Raw genomic sequence first — 16,086 nt, forward strand, 5'->3', positions numbered from 1 at the left:
TCCGAAAATCTTCTAATCTGCATGGCTGTTAATAAGCTGTATGATACATTAATATTTATCAATAAAATCCCATAAAATAAATATACACATTTCCATTAATTTATGATAGCAGCTTCACTACCCCTACTTTATAAACACTTCATTTTTTATCCTAAGCTTTGGCCCCAAGCTTTAATAAAACTACATTGGGATGGATCCTTATTTTGAAGCAAATAGCTCACTACCTAGAGCGATTTTTGCAGTACCTTCACCTTTTACTGTTGTCATTTCCATCTCGTTTTCACGGATCCGTTCGAGTTCAATCGAAACGGTGTTCATATCTGGCCGCCTTTCCCCGGGAAAACTCATGCATTTCAATGCCAACTTGATCATATCCTTAATACCAGCCATGGTGAAGCTTCCAACTAGTCTATGGTCCACAAAGTCATTGCAACTCAGCCTTGATTGTACCTTAAAAAGAACAGTTCAACTATGTTACATCGAGCGTGCCAGGTGTATGTTTGATACGGGTATGGTAATCTTATAGTTCATGTACTTACCCATTGAATTAAGCTCTCATTGGATCCCATGTAATTGATATGCATTGCCTCATCCTGTCCGGTTATAAGCTCTAAAAGAAACGCCCCGAAGCTATACACATCGCTAGTTTCGGTGAAACTCCCTAATACTTCCACCCTGACAAAAACCCAAGCATCAGTTTAAGGTTGTTTCTTTTAAAATGAAAATGAGTATCGATAAGAGTTCGGGATTACTCTGGATCTTGGAAAACATTTACACTAGACGTGTAAGATGGACTGGCTTCTTCTATCTTTTCGAGTAACATCGATACCCCCGCATCTGCAACTTTAGCTATGAAGTCCTCGTCGACCAACACGTTACCCGTTTTGAAATTCTTGTGTATCAAAGGGGGTTTCAGGCCATGTAAATGGCATAAACCTCTAGCTGCCCCTAGAGCAATCGATAACCTCTCCTTGAACTCAAGACGAGTCGGAGCCTCTCGTCCGGTATCTGCCGAAACAAAAACACGAAAAGTTAATGCCATGGTGTCATGCAATGAATCTATTTTGTTTAATGAACCATTACCATATAGGTGATTGCACATGCTACCATTGGGTAAATATTCATATACCAACATTTGGGAACCACCTTCTTGACAATAGCCTAAAAGAGTAACCAAGTTTCGGTGTTGAATCTCGGACAAATACATTACCTGTTCGAGTTCCGAGCTATTAGAAACATAATGCACATGAACTATATATAAAGTGATCAGAACATGTTATAAAATTATAATACCCCTGCAACGAATTCTGGTCGGGGAATACCGGGATGTCTTTTGATAGCAACGACAACGTCACGAAGCAAACCTTTATAAACCAAGCCGAAACTTCCGTATCCAATGAGACTACTCTCAGCAAATTGTTTGGTAGCTTGCTCTAGCTCTTCCAACATGAACTCCCTTGCTCCTTGTGGTCCATATAAAGACGGACCGGCCGATGAACTCGGTCCAACTCCTCGATTCCACTCCGCTGCAACATTCATAGTTAGTAAACCATGAAGTACTATAAAAACTTCTCTGTTTCAGTGAAAGAATCTTACTTAATGCCGAAGGATCCGACGAGCCGGTCTCCGAAGCTCTATTCGAAAAACTCTTACATGACTTGAAAAACCAAAAGAATCCCATTATTACAGCCATTAAAGCAAGTGTTCCTGCAGCTCCACCAACAATAGTTGCAACCTTCACCATGTTCTGTCACTGGACTTGATCATTGAACCATCAATGGAAGCATTTAACTAATACATAGTTCACCAAAATGTGTACAACAAGATGCCGAATAAATCCAAATCATAGAATTGTGAAGTTGAAGGACTAGTTTTTAAAAACATTTTTTTATTACCTGTAAAGAACCAGACATGAAGGTGGTCCTTGTGACTATATTATATAGTGTACTTTTAGTATAAACAAAACAACATTCAGAAGCCAAACTGGTTGAGGGAGAAACTGAAAAAATCTGAAATATAATCCAAATATTTGTCCAATGATGTTTTTAAGCATCTCATCATAGTGACAAAGGAAATAGAAATAAACCCTATATATATAGGTATATATATGTATAAATAAATTGCAAATAGCTGAAACAAGAATATCTGGTCTATGCCTAGAACTTCCATTTCATGAAAAAGAAATGGTGATAATAAAGCTTTGGAACTCATCAAGGAAGTTAAAAGAAAAATTATTAATGCCTCGCATGGGAGGGGTGTGTACAAACATAATACGGACTGAACACGACATGAATACATACATGAACATGTATCGTGTAAAAAATGGGTTTTTAATTTGAGGGATACTGGTGAAGACATAATTATTGAAGGGATGAAAAAGAAAAGGTAATGATCAGGGAATCAAAAAATGAAGTGCTTTTTTATTTCCTGAATTAGCTCTTAAGTTTCCATTTTGCTTTTTTATGATGTGGAAAGGGAAGAGGGGGTACCTAATATAGAGTGGGGATGGGACTATACTGCAAAAATGTGGTCATTGACAGCTGCGGGAAAAAAAACAAGACAAATGCCAGTTTGCCACTGCAAGTATTACAGGTTCCTCAGTTTCCATGCCAGTACATTCTCTTTTCTTTTCCTTTTAATTTCTTCAACATTGGGGTATCAGAAGATATAAGGATGATTCTGAAAGAAATTTTAACATTTATGAAAGACACATTAATTATATATCCACATTGTTGATGGTATTTTGAGACAAGGCAAAATAGACGGTGAGGATGGATGGCTCAACTCATTTAGTACAAGGCAGAGAGCCACTAAGCTAGGTGACCTAAGATGAACAGAGACGAAAGAGTGTTGAGTGAAAGTCGAACAAGGTAAGTAAAGAGGGAGAAGTGTTTTAGTTGGGAGATGTCATGTGTTTATCATTATAGGTCTATCTGGAATGGTCAATGAATTTAACTAATTAAATTAATCAATGTTAAATAATCAATAAACTAATAAATTAAATTATCAAGTTAATTAGTTAAATCATTTTTCTTTTAATTCAATTGACCCAACCTCAATTATATGAATTTTGTTATTAGTATTTTCAAAATGCCTAATTTAAGTTTTATTTTAATTTAGCAAATTTTTCTTTTATAATATTGTTAATAAATTTAATTGATTCTTTTTTTCAAAATTAGTCTAAATTGATAACATTATTATTTATTATTAAATATGTGAATTTAAAAAAAATGCTAAACATTTAATTTATTATAAATTTAATATTAATTAAATATAACTAATTAAATTTTCACATAATTTTTAACAGTGAAATCACCAGTGAAATCACCAATTGAGTTTTAACTCAATTAACATGGGCATTATTACTAATGTAGGAGAATGTGAGTTCGATTACGCTGAAACGTTTTATCTTCCTATTTATAAGTTGGGGATGGACTATAGATAATTTTAGAACTTGTGTGAAAAAGAGACTTGATATAAGCAAAACTTATAACAAAAATATTTAAAAAATTAAAAAAAAAACAGTGAATCGAATTCATAATAATAAAAAAATGGAAGAAGAAAATGGAGCTTTCAATCCACCTCAGCTTGAAAAATATCTTTGCCATCCAGTTTTGTTTCATGTAAAAATGGTACATCATATCATTTCATCTCAATAGGATTTACCAATAATACCATTGTCAATATTCAACCGAAAAAAATATTTAATTGAATATTTAAAATTATAGTTTAAATTTTTTAATTTTAATATTTTTAAAATATTAATATTATTGTTGAGTATGACTCCTATTTTCGTCAAATTTGAAAAATAATTTTTTAGTTAAATTATGTTTATTTGTTTCAATCTAGATTATATTATTATTATTTGACTTATGAATTTAGCCTATAAATAAGTTCTTTTAGAATCTTAGAAAATACGCCCATTAGAGATTAAAACTCATAATACATTTAGAGAATTTTGTATTTACATTTTGAAGGTTCTTTATTTTCGGGTTTTTAGGGTTTAGTTTTTATCTTTATCTTTTGTATTATTCGTTCTTTTGCCATTATATTAAAATTATCTTTGCCCGTGAATTTTTATTCTCTTTGGAGGGGCTTTTTCACATTAAATTTGTATGTTCAATTTCTCAATTTATTTTGCTATTTTTTTTACTTGTTGCCTAATCGGGTCGATCCCAACAAGTGGTATCAGAGCTAATTTAATTTTCATAGATCAGCCTATTCAGAGATGGTAGCAACAAGGTTTGAAATTGAGAAGTTCGATGGTGAGACAAATTTCAATTTGTGACAAGTTCGGATTATGACAATTCTAGTTCAAACCGGCTTGAAAAAGGTTGTTACCGAGAAAAAGCCTGAGAATCTAAATCAAATAGAATGGGAAGAGCTTGATGAAAAGGCCTTGTCTGCAATCTAATCGTACCTCGCGAATACGGTATTGCAGGAGGTATTGATGGAAAAGACCTCATCCGCATTGTGGAAAAGGTTAGAAACTCTTTATGCGACTAAGTCTTTAGCTAACCGTTTAGTGTTGAAACAACGTCTATTTACGTTTCGCATGAACAAATGTGAGCTTATTAGAGATCACATCAGTCAATTTATTACTCTTTTAAATGATTTAAAGAACATTGAGGTTCATATTAACGATGAAGATCAGACTATGCCGTTATTGTGCTTTTTACCCCCTTCATACAAGTCTTTCAGGGAGACCTTGATTTATGGTAGAGACAAACTCTCGTTCGAAGATGTGAAGGGTCATTTGTTGAGTAGAGACAAACTTGACAATGAGTTTGATTTGGATAGTAAGGCAGATAGGCAAGCTTCTGTTTTGGTAGCATCAAAGAAACGAGACAAAATGTGTCACTATTGTAAAAAGTTAGGTCACGTCAAAGTAGATTGTTATAAATTGTGAAATAAAAGAGCTGCTGAGAGTAACGAGGAAGATGTAGCTGGTGCTAATTTGACCGATGAAAGCGGTGATGATTTCTTGTTAGTGTCAACGAGCGATAACTCCAAGCTCATGCTCAAGTGGATCCTAGATTCGGGATGTTCTTTCCACATATGTCCCAATAGAGAATGGTTCTTCACATACAGTTCGGTTGAAGGTAGAGTTATGCGCATGAGAAACGATTCATCTAGTAAAGTAATTGATATTGGTACTGTTAAAATTAGGATACACGATGGGACGATTAGGACACTCTCAGATGTCAGGTACGTACTTGATTTACGAAAGAATTTCATCTCCTTTAGTATTTTAAACTTGAAAGGATGCAGAATTAACATCGAGTCGAGTGACATTAAAGTATCTCGTGGAGCTCTCGTTTTGTTAAAAAGTAAAAGAACCAGCAGTCTTTATATTCTGGAAAGTTCTACAGTGACCGGTGAAATCGGACGTCCCTCGTCCGTTATGGAGTCGAAGTCAACTTGTTTGGAATGGAGGCAACTTGGTCATAGGAGAGAAGAAGGTATGACAGTTTCGTTGAAGAGAGATTCTCTTTTGGATGCAGGTTTTGAAAAGTTAAGGCACTGTGTTCATGAAAATCAGATTCGGGTTAGTTTTAATTTGGCAGTGTACAAGTCGAAGGCTAGAAGTCTTCTAGTTTCTAAACACAAATTCGATTCAATTAATTCCCTGCATGGTTCAAGATAGGCCCGTGGTGGGCTTTGGCAAAGATGACATTGTGGAAATATGAGTCAAGGTGGAGATTTGTTGAGTACGACTCATATTTCAGTCAAATTTGAGAAATAATCTTTTAGTTAAACTCTGTTTATTTGTTTCAATCTAGATTATTTTATTATTGTTTGACCTATGAATTTTAGCCTATAAATAGGCTCTTTTACAACATTAGAAAATACACACATTAGATATTAGAACTCATAACACATTTAGAAAATTTTGTGTTTACGTTTTGAGGATTCTTTGTTTTCGAATTTTTTGGGTTTAATTTTTATCGCCATATTTTGTACTCTTCATTCTTTTGCCATTATAGTAAAATTATATTTGCCCGTAGTTTTTTTATTCTCTTTGGAGGGATTTTTCCACGTTAAATTTGTGTGTTCAATTTCTCAATTTATTCCGCTATTTTTTTTTACTTATTGCTTAATCGGGTCGATCCCAACAATTATAATAATTGAATTTTTTTTTATCAATTTTATTATGAATTTGGAGCATTAAAGCCTGCACGCTATATGAATTGTTTGAATATGACATATTAAAAAATCTTATCAAAGAAAAAAAACAATAACACTAGTGTTTTGGAACCTAATATGATCATTCGGTTGGATCGAGAACTGGTCAATATACTGATTTGGACAAGGGATTGAACCGACCTCTAAGTGAACGTTTGGAACTAGTAAAAAACTAAAATTTGGGACAAAAAACAACGATTAAACTGGTTTATAGTTTTTTTTTAATTTGTTATTAATTTTTATGAACTTTTTAATTAATTAATTAATTGTTGTTGGACTGATGATCGAGCCAAGAATCAGTGGTCTGATCAATTTGACCATTGATTCGATTTTTAAAACATTGAACAACTCTCTTAAATTAATGAAATTGTTTTTTTTAACATGTCAGATCTAAACTATCAATTTGATCCACGTGTTTTAAAAATACTTCATATAGAAACAAAGTGATATTTGATGTTTAAATTTACGGGTAAGCTAGAGTAAGACCAGCTTGATATAATACTGATATTTTAGGAGCTCACATAAAATAATTTAAAATATGACAATAGTTTGGGGGATATTTGTTAAATTAACCCTAAAAAAAGGAGGGAAGCGTTTTGTTTTTTTTTTTGGTAAACTACAAAAATGGTCACTTTTGTTTGCCTTAAATTACATATTAGTCACTTATATTTGAAATGTTATGTTTTAGTCACTTATGTTATTATTTTGTTACGAAGTGGTCACTCTACCGTTAAACTCCGTTACCTCCTTAACGACAGTCCTACATGGTAGTCTAAATGGGTTTTAAATGCCAACTTAGATGTCTAGTTGCTAGGATAAAAATAGGTTTTTAATTAAATAAATTTAATTTGGACTACCACGTAGGAAATCCAATTTGGCATTTAAAACCCATTTGGACTGCCACGTAGGATCACTGTTAGGGAGGTAATAAAGCTTAACAGTGGAGTGACCATTTCGTAACAAAACAATAACGTAAGTGACTAAAACGTAACATTTCAAATATAAGTGACTAATATGTAATCTAAGTCAAACAAAAGTGACTATTTTTGTAGTTTACCTTTTTTTTTTTAGCTTTCAAAGTAATTTGTTTTTTCAGATATCAGAAAAACCGTGGAGTTGGACAATTAGATTGAAAATCGAACCGGTGTGAGTTGACTCGGTGTAACTCGGCCATGTACGGTGGATCCAGTGACGGCGATGGCCATAAGGCCGCCACTCAACGGAAGATCCCGCCAGCTTCGTCGATGCTTTGGGCCCCAGAACCTTCCTCGGTACATTGGAACCGGTGCCGGACTTGGATCCGAAGCTCTAATGAGTACTTTTCTCGCCCCTCTGATCTTCATTGCCTTATAACACTTCCACAATTCTATCCTTTTTATAATTTTTATCAATGCATTCAAAGTTTCTCTATTTCACTGAAAATGTAAGCTTATTGTGTTTAAACTTTTTTTGTTAATTTTGATAAATTGTGGGTCTTTCTTACTGAAACATGTTTAATTGATGCTTAAAATTTCATTTGGACGTGGAAGCTTTTTGGTTAAAGCTGAGATTATGAATTCGATTAGCAGAGATTAAGAATGCATTAGATCTTTATTTGAGTTATAAATTCTTGGTTCATGCTTATCTAAATTACACCCAAGGTTATTAAAAAGTTTAGATTAAGTCATTAAATTTCAAAAAATTACAAAATGATTATGGAACTCTTTAAAAGTTTCCATTTAAGTTTACCTTCCAAGACTTGTTTGCATTTGCATTTTTGGTTGAAATGATGATGTAATAATAAATTTTATTTTACCATCATAGAGTTGTTATGATATCAATGGTAACCAGTTATGGTGGTATTTCCGATATGTTGTTAGTGATAGTATTCCCTGCAGGAAAAGCAACTGTCTCCAGGGATTAATGGAAACTACTTAAGGTGCATTATTGATGAATACATCTTCAAGAGATACCATCCTTTTTCATATAGTCATCAAATTGATGTTTTATTTTTATTATTATGGTCCCTGGTTTTTGTTTATTATGTGCTTCGACCTGTTGCTAAGAGTTGAGTTCTTTTTCCTTCCTCGAGTTATCGAACGTATATCGAAACACGGAAGCTAAGAAGGGAAGCATCAAAAAGATATGACGTTTAAATAATCTTCCTATAGAAAATTCTAATGTTTCCTGCTTGTAGTACTTGAGAGCAAGTTTCTGCAGGTCTCACATCTCCAGAGACATGAATGATGAACCATAGTTTTACGACTCGGATTACTGATTTATTTATAAAAGAATCCATCACCGAGGCCGCGACTATGGCATGTGCATCGAGGACGTGAGGGACGAAATATGGGATATGGTGAGGATTAAACCGGCCAACTTCCTGGCTTGTAAACACGGCCCCACTGTGGCCAAGGAAAATCTTATCCAAGAAGGATAATCGGTAAAAGTATCATAGAGACCTTTATATTAAAAGTTAAATTGCATTTTATTCCCTCTACTCAAAAAATAGACAAATTAATCCATATACATTAAATTAAAGAATAAATTGATCATTTTGTTAAAAAATTGGTCCATGTATATCAACATAAGATACACATCACATAACACATTACTTATCACTGTTTAATTATTCTATCAACCATGCCAATTTTTAATTATAGAAATAAATTATAACATAAAGGGCTAATTTGCTTTTAGATATAATATACAAAGATTAATTTATTCATTTTTAAACTAGGAGCAAAATACTATTTTACACCTAGTACTGAGACGTCCTTTATATTTTTACCAAAATCACCTTTAGACAAAAACAACGTAGATAGATTTTTAAAAATAAAATTGAAGTAATGGAATTCATCACAAAAGCATTTCTTCCGACTGCATCCTAGCACTAAGCAGTTGTTTATTCGAACTGTTCCTCCTACCATATATACACATCTTGCATATGAGATGGCTGTAACTATTCGGTTTCAGTCTAACACTATACATTGAACGGTTTCCTTGGAGTTGGTGCTCGGTTCTCCATAGATTGCAGTCTTTGCTTGAGGTGGAAAACTTCTACCTACAACAATTGAGTCGTTAATGAAGAAAGCTATTCATTAGAATTCGACATACAGTTATCTCCAAAGCAACACAAGCCATACATACCTGTAGTTGGAATGCTCTGGCCCTCTCCCCTGCAAGGACTCCTCTAGTCGAGTGCAGCTCCTATAACAAAGTTTCAAATCAGGTACTCTTCGAAAACACTTTCAGTTTTTACGAAGAATTGATAATTACCTTTTGAGTATCATCTAGAACTGCTTTAAGGAAAGCCACGTCATGTTCGAGTCTTACATTATCCGAGTGAACTATGTTAGATATGTTGTTGGCCTCTTCTTGTGCAAGTTCTATACCAGCTAGTTTTTCTTTTAGCAAATCCATCTCTTTCACTGTGTCTGCTAGTCTTTTCTCCATCTCCTCTTTGCTCTTCAAAGCCGAAGCTAAATTTCTCTCAATGGTGTCTCGGCTTGCCATTGCAGCTCCCAATTGTACTTCCAAAATTCCGTTTCTTCTACTTAGGGCAGCCATTCTCATCTCGTAGTATATGCTTGAAGGAGCTGATAGCGCTCCTGCTTTACCTTCCACTTCCGGAAATACAAAATTATCGTTACCAACAGGAATGCTTGTGATCCCTTCGACCCGAGGGTTTGAATTTTCACATTCATATAGGAATGATTCATCTGAACGGATTTTGGTCCCTGGAGCATTAACCTCAACTCCTGTATCAGTTTGATTTGTTTTTTGTTCTGTTGCCTAAAACCCACAAAACCGCAAATGTTAATCATATTAAAAGCGGTAAAAGTATCATGGAGGTCCCTCTACTAGGAATCAGATTGTATTGTCTCCTCTACACAAAAAAATAGGTAAATTAGTTCCTATACCTTGGATCAAAGAGCAGATTCATCCTTTTTGTTAAAACTTTCATCTATTTGTACTATTAAAAATTGACGTGACTGGTGGAATAACAAGACCATGACACGTGGCGCGCCACGTATACCACATGTTGACATACAAAGTTTAGTTTTTAACAGTAAAAATGAACGAAATTTTTAACAGAATGATCAATTTGTTCTTAGATCTAATGTACAATGACTAATTTGGCCATTTTTTGATAGAGAGGACAAAATGCAATCTAACTCATAGTGCAGAAACCTCCATGGTACTTTTACCTATTGAAGGCAATAATTAACTAAGTGAAACTTTTATAATTACCTGCAGAATGGAACTTAAGTCCTCTGAACTCTTTGTTATTCTAACACTCGTGTTGTATTCTTCCTTGTTATGAAATTGTTTTCGTAATGAGACATTTCCGGAAAGAGGATTTTGATCCGCAAGTGACAAATCCGACAATGATCTTCTACCAGAACCATGGTCAATTACAGAGGCTAGATTTTGTCTAACAGCAGAATCAACTGAATGGTGCGACAAAGCATTAATAACAGGTTGGCTAGCTGAACGTTTTCCGGCACATTTACCAGGATTATATTGCCGACCCATGGATGATTCGTTTTTCTCTATGATCAGCACTTCAACCTGTGTAAAAAAACAATGAAGGGATTACAATTTGAACACTATCTAATCATCCTGAGCATACAAATTCAAACTTCAACCTGATTAGATGGCTCTTTCCGGCATCCAGCGAACACAACAAGAAAATCCTTATCCTTGTGCTGCATAAGTACTAGGTTAAACCCCTGCAAGAACAACCCCGTTGTGCTCAAACAAAAATTCAACACAGCTTAAATCGATGACCAACCGGAAAAACCGGATGATAGTCTCTACTGGTCAAGTTTGCAAACTTTCCGGCTATATGTATAATTTACATCATGTATAATTAAGCATGTTGTTGACCTTGTTAGTGGTGATCGAAGATGGAAGTGATGCAATGGCCATGGACCACTCAGACTTCAAAATATCGTAGATGAAGGTCTCTGTATGTCCTGTAAACATTTCAGAATCAAATAAGAGAAGTTAAAATGAATGCAGAGAGCAACACGTAAAACAATAAAATGAATTGCTAGATTTGTACACGGTATGAGGCATATGCTCAGCATGTAAAAAGGGAACAGGAAGATGGTAATAATTAGCTTTAATGCAAAATAAGGGTGAATAAAAGTCGGTTTCCGACCGGCTTAATTAATAGCCTTCAGTCATCTGTTCGGCTAAAGTATGGGTTGGTTGGTTAAAGCCAGCTTTTTGGTTCTTTATACTGTACTGACTGAACAGGCCGATTACTCTCCCCTAATACGAAACAATAATAGTTCAAACCATTTCAAAATATACTATAAAAATAGGTCGCCAAATCCGTGTATGATGCTTTTTTTCATCGAAGTTTATAATTCCATGCTTTCCTGTACGAGGCATACTTTTTTTCCTACTTCCGCCCCCAGCTATGTACCATTTTGTTCCACACAGAACTCCACAGCAACCAGCTCGCGGTGACAGATGAAAACCACGTACCTTTATTCTCGACCAAACCATCTAAAAATTACGAAGAACAACAATAGTAAGCATCACAATCAGACCATAAAACATGGCAAGAAAGCTATAAAAGCTTTTACAAACCGTTTCAAAGTCAAGCGAGTACATGTCATTCAGTGTCCTCGACTTCGATGCTCCACCAAATATGAAAAGAGTTTTATCATCATAAAGAGTTGCCACATGATTGGATCTCGGAGACGGTCTTGTTCCCCTGCATAGATAAGATCCATATTTCTCTGACATCAAGTTCGGAGGGGTTTATAATTAGAAAACAATATCGGAAAATCTTAGAGCTGCTACGCACGTGCATTGAAGAGTGAGCCACGTCAAGGACTTCAAATCAAACATATGTAGGTCATTAAGTTTCTTCTTTTTAGCAGTTTCACCCCCAAAAAGGATTAAAACTGAGTTTGTCTTGACCACAGTGTGACCACTTCGTGCAACCTGGAAGCAACAAATATGTTTATTAGAGTGCTACTTTACAGATAATTTGGCATTTGACGAGTCAACAAAAAGTACCGGAATTTCTCCTTTAGCTTCCATAACCGACCAACATTCCGTCTCTGTATCAAATGCCCATACTGCTAAACCATAAATTATGAACAGAAAACATATTGCATCATGTACCCCCAAAAAAAAACGATAATAGCAGACCAAAAAAGAATATAATTTCGAACCTGAAACTCGGTCGTTCCCGGGGTCGGTTCGGCCTCCAACAAGAAGGGCCTTTTTCCCCCACGAAACCTGCGTAACGAAACAAGAAACCAGCCTGATGATAAGATAAAGTAACACAAAAAAATTCATCGAAATCAAACGGAAAATACTTAGTCCAGTTGGGAAACACGGCATTGGCATGAGAATGCTATTGACCTCATCCTAGACATGCCTAATCCAATGTACACAATATACATACACGATATCGGGAAAAAATGGACTACATCACAAATAATATTGTACCAGACAATGGCCTTTGCACGAAGGAATCTTCAATGGAAAACTGCTCGGTGACAAGTAAAGCTTCGATGATGCTGAGGTCCAAGAAAAATTATCGAAATTAAGAACCTGCACATCATCTAACAATCCATTCCCGGATTCACCCCCGACCACTATCATCCTATTCCCGACTACAGCGGCTGCGTGCTACACAAAGAACAAGTTTTTGACTTGTCAATCATAACACCTAACATACAAAGCAATCAGAAAAACCGAAAAAAGCAACAATGTATTACATTAAACCGTGGCACGGGTTTTTAGCCAGCAACCGATAACACCATCCAGTTCTCGGAATTCCCCGACGAATTAATCTCGGGGGCAGTCGAAGGATCAAAATCATTACAATGACTAGTACCAGCAGGCAAAGCTGATTCCACCTGAAACAAGTTTGAAGGGTTTAATTTAACAAATTTCCCATTAAAAACAAAACCAAGTATCAAATAAAAAAATGCCTTACAATTGTATTGTTGTTTCTTTTGGATGGTCTTATAGGGCTTCTAGTTCCATGAACAGATTCTGAAAGTTATACCTTTTTCACTCTAAAAAACACATCAATGCACCACATAAGGTATAGAAATATAAAGCAAAGTTTGCATATTTATATACCAAGTCCCTCAATTTCTTACATTTTTCTTCATTGACGTAAAGAAGAAGAAGAAGAAGAAGAAGAAGAAACTGACCTGTTAAGCTTCATACGTCTACGAGAAAAGCTAAACATTTTCATTTGAGCAGACCCTTTTTAAAAGGAGATCACTTTAACCCTAAAATGTCCACACAGAAACAAATGAAGCTACATTATCATCAAATAAAACAGCTGAAAAATAAACCCCAAAAAAGCCTAATAGCCAGAGCCATGGATTTAAAGCTTAAACTGAAACCAAAGGATTGACAACTGAAACCAAAAGGTTTGACCTTTAACAATGAACTTTGAGATGGGGTAGTTGAGAAAACAGAGGAAAAAAAGAAAAATTTTAAAATATTAGTTTTGAAGGTTTTCAATTATGGAACTGGGTTTTTTGAGGAGATGAGCTGTACCTTCTGCAAGTAGTGTGATGAAAGAGAAAGAGATTGTAAACTATGAAAATAAACAAAGAGAATCTTTAATACTGATTAAACTAAATAATTTGTTAAACATTTGGGTTTTTTTTTAATTAACATGTATATGGCTTATTTTCTATAGATAAATTTAAATGGATTGAGTTATAGATTTTTTTAGCTTCAAATGGAATGGAAAAGTGTGGTGAATTTGTAAACTATGGCACAGTAGACTGGTTTTTTGACACTTGAGAGTGACAGAAGAAGAGTGAGAAATATCATGGAAAAGTTGACCCCTTCTTCCTTTGCCACATATAATTTTATGGGTTTAATTTCATTAGATAGCCTTAAACTATTGTTGAATTTTCAAATTAGTCTTTAAATTTTTAAAATGTATTTTTTATAGATAAAATGCTTGTACCATATCAGTCATGCTTGATCATGAATTTAGGTGTTTCGGGTGTAATTAAAACACATGTGCAATTACTGTATAGACAGCTCGAATAAGATTTGCTAAAAACAAGCTTATATTTACACACATATTTATATAGATATAACTGTGATATATTTGTATATATTCACATGTTTATTTGTATAGATGCAATTATGATATATTTATATGTATATATAATATAGTATTATTAAAAAACTAAAAATTAGATTATAAAAATATGTGTGAAAATATTTAAAAAATCAATTAATCAAAAAATGGTACATCAAAACATAATGATTATGGTATGTTTCAGCATTAGAACAAAAATAATATGCACATTGATACCTTCTTTATTTTGTTTTTTGTTATGTTAGATTCAAGATGTTTGTGCAATAAATACACACTTATTTATAATTTGATTTATGTATTTTTAATATATTCTATGTTAAATTTGAGTTGATATTTAATGCTCAAGTTAATAGTTAGGGTAACAGAAAGATTTGATGGGTACAATTCTAATACTTGGAGTGCTTAATTAGAGAATTTGAGGTTCGGGACCAGTTTGGAATATAGATTATAATTTGAGGACGTTTCTACAATTAGCCCTAATTTTGTGTGTCGTAAGTGGAATTCATTACAAGGACTGGCTTTGTCTCGGAACTTGCGGCTGCATGTAACAGTGGATCCGAATTTCTCCCACCACACGTGTCTTTTTCTTATTCAATTGATTAAACTTAAATCCTGAAAAACATGCTGTAAATTATTTATTAATATATGATACGATATTGGATTTATAATGGGGAATGAAAATATATATAAATATATTTATTAAAATTTCATACAAAATTTGGTAAAATTAAAAGTTTGATATACATTATATTGTTAATTCAAATTTTATTATAAATAATATGTTTTGTTTCCTCTAAAAGATTACTTTTTTTGATAAATTTTCAACTGAATTTAGGATTTGATTGATAGGCTAAGTTGGATCAAGTTAATAAAATATTAAATATATTTTTATACAAATAATATTTTAAAATTAAATTTAAAATATTTTTTATTATTTAAATTAAATTAAAAGTAAGTCAAAATCGATTCAATATGAAAATACTTATTTAAGTCCAATCCAACTCAGACTTGACCTATTGGGCCAAGCGTCGTACCTGAGCCTTTATATCCCCTAATCCCACTCTTCTTGCTTTTCTTTTTCTCATGTGAATTTTGAGCCCATCTGAAATAATAATAATAAACCCATTTTAAACTCATAATTTTAAAAAAATTAAGTTATTTTCAACCTATTCTCTATTTGTTTTAGATTCAATTGAGTTTTTAATTTAGAAAATTATTGATTAAACTCTTTCTTATCATGTGTAATAGTTTACCGTTAAATTTAGTGGCTTTCGAAAAAGGAAATGTTGTAAATTATTTATTAACACAGAATCTGATGATATGATGCAAAACCAGTTTTATACCATATTATATTTATAGTACATTCATAGCATGAGTGAAATATATGTATATAATTGTTGATAAAGGGAGGAGAATAAGGTGATGTAACAAAATTCGATTCATTAAAATAAAAACAAGAGAATATGTAGATGAAAAAGATAAATGTTTAGAGTAACTTTAGGGTGCTCAAGGGTAAATCCCTTGTCCATAGTTTTCCAAAATATTTATAAGAAAAGTCCTATTGTCTACCGGTATGATATTGGCTAGATAAGCGTTTAATCATGTTAAATGTAATGGATAATCATGAACACATATTATGAAATTCTATCATTAGGAGATAATTATGCTTAAATAGACTCCTTATTGTCTTAGAAGTGTGTTTACATTAAGATAGCGTTCACCGTTAAACACATGGCGGTGGGTTCTACTTGAAGTGGATCGGATGGTTGTGCTTAAAGGGTCAATACAACGTCAACGATATATTTTGG

At 33.6% G+C, this 16,086-nt stretch overlaps 2 protein-coding genes, 1 long non-coding RNA gene and 1 other non-coding gene across 10 annotated transcripts; 2 read left to right on the plus strand and 2 right to left on the minus strand.

The window, feature by feature from the left end:
• LOC107931381 (serine/threonine-protein kinase-like protein ACR4) lies at positions 1-2,508 on the minus strand. Of its 4 annotated transcripts, XM_016863259.2 has the most exons (7): positions 1,896-2,378; positions 1,597-1,753; positions 1,294-1,526; positions 1,084-1,210; positions 753-1,008; positions 540-675; positions 1-450 (listed from the first exon to the last, which is right to left on the minus strand). In XM_016863259.2, the coding sequence occupies exons 2-7, from the start codon at positions 1,742-1,744 to the stop codon at positions 199-201; spliced, it is 1,152 nt and encodes a 383-aa protein (XP_016718748.1). In that variant the 5' UTR covers positions 1,745-1,753; positions 1,896-2,378; the 3' UTR covers positions 1-198. The 4 variants fall into 4 exon arrangements, with proteins under 4 accessions (XP_016718748.1, XP_040957378.1, XP_040957379.1 ...); XM_041101444.1 differs by lacking the exon at positions 1,896-2,378 and adding an exon at positions 2,490-2,508 and having other exon boundaries at positions 753-1,210; XM_041101445.1 differs by having other exon boundaries at positions 1,597-2,456.
• Positions 2,509-7,238: 4,730 nt separating this feature from the next.
• Positions 7,239-8,350, plus strand: LOC121221056 (uncharacterized). The gene is made up of 2 exons (XR_005918345.1): positions 7,239-7,501; positions 8,064-8,350. It is a non-coding gene; the product is annotated as an uncharacterized lncRNA (long non-coding RNA).
• On the plus strand, positions 8,297-8,408 carry LOC121221559 (small nucleolar RNA snoR104). Its single transcript, XR_005918949.1, has one exon. It is a non-coding gene; the product is annotated as a small nucleolar RNA snoR104 (small nucleolar RNA).
• Positions 8,409-8,987: 579 nt separating this feature from the next.
• LOC107931515 (acyl-CoA-binding domain-containing protein 6) lies at positions 8,988-13,884 on the minus strand. 4 transcript variants are annotated; one of them, XM_016863424.2, is made up of 16 exons: positions 13,717-13,884; positions 13,362-13,442; positions 13,139-13,220; positions 12,918-13,058; positions 12,646-12,828; positions 12,366-12,432; positions 12,208-12,272; positions 11,993-12,132; positions 11,773-11,899; positions 11,574-11,688; positions 11,059-11,147; positions 10,818-10,901; positions 10,420-10,740; positions 9,445-9,960; positions 9,316-9,375; positions 8,988-9,229 (listed from the first exon to the last, which is right to left on the minus strand). In XM_016863424.2, exons 5-16 carry the CDS (start codon positions 12,799-12,801, stop codon positions 9,149-9,151), a joined length of 1,821 nt encoding a protein of 606 aa, XP_016718913.2. In that variant the 5' UTR covers positions 12,802-12,828; positions 12,918-13,058; positions 13,139-13,220; positions 13,362-13,442; positions 13,717-13,884; the 3' UTR covers positions 8,988-9,148. The 4 variants fall into 4 exon arrangements, with proteins under 4 accessions (XP_016718913.2, XP_040957380.1, XP_016718914.2 ...); XM_041101446.1 differs by having other exon boundaries at positions 12,208-12,269; positions 13,717-13,881; XM_016863425.2 differs by having other exon boundaries at positions 13,594-13,731.
• Between the last annotated feature and the right edge of the window lie 2,202 nt (positions 13,885-16,086).

This window comes from Gossypium hirsutum, chromosome D09 (genome assembly GCF_007990345.1).
Source record: "Gossypium hirsutum isolate 1008001.06 chromosome D09, Gossypium_hirsutum_v2.1, whole genome shotgun sequence".
Lineage (NCBI taxonomy): Eukaryota > Viridiplantae > Streptophyta > Magnoliopsida > Malvales > Malvaceae > Gossypium > Gossypium hirsutum.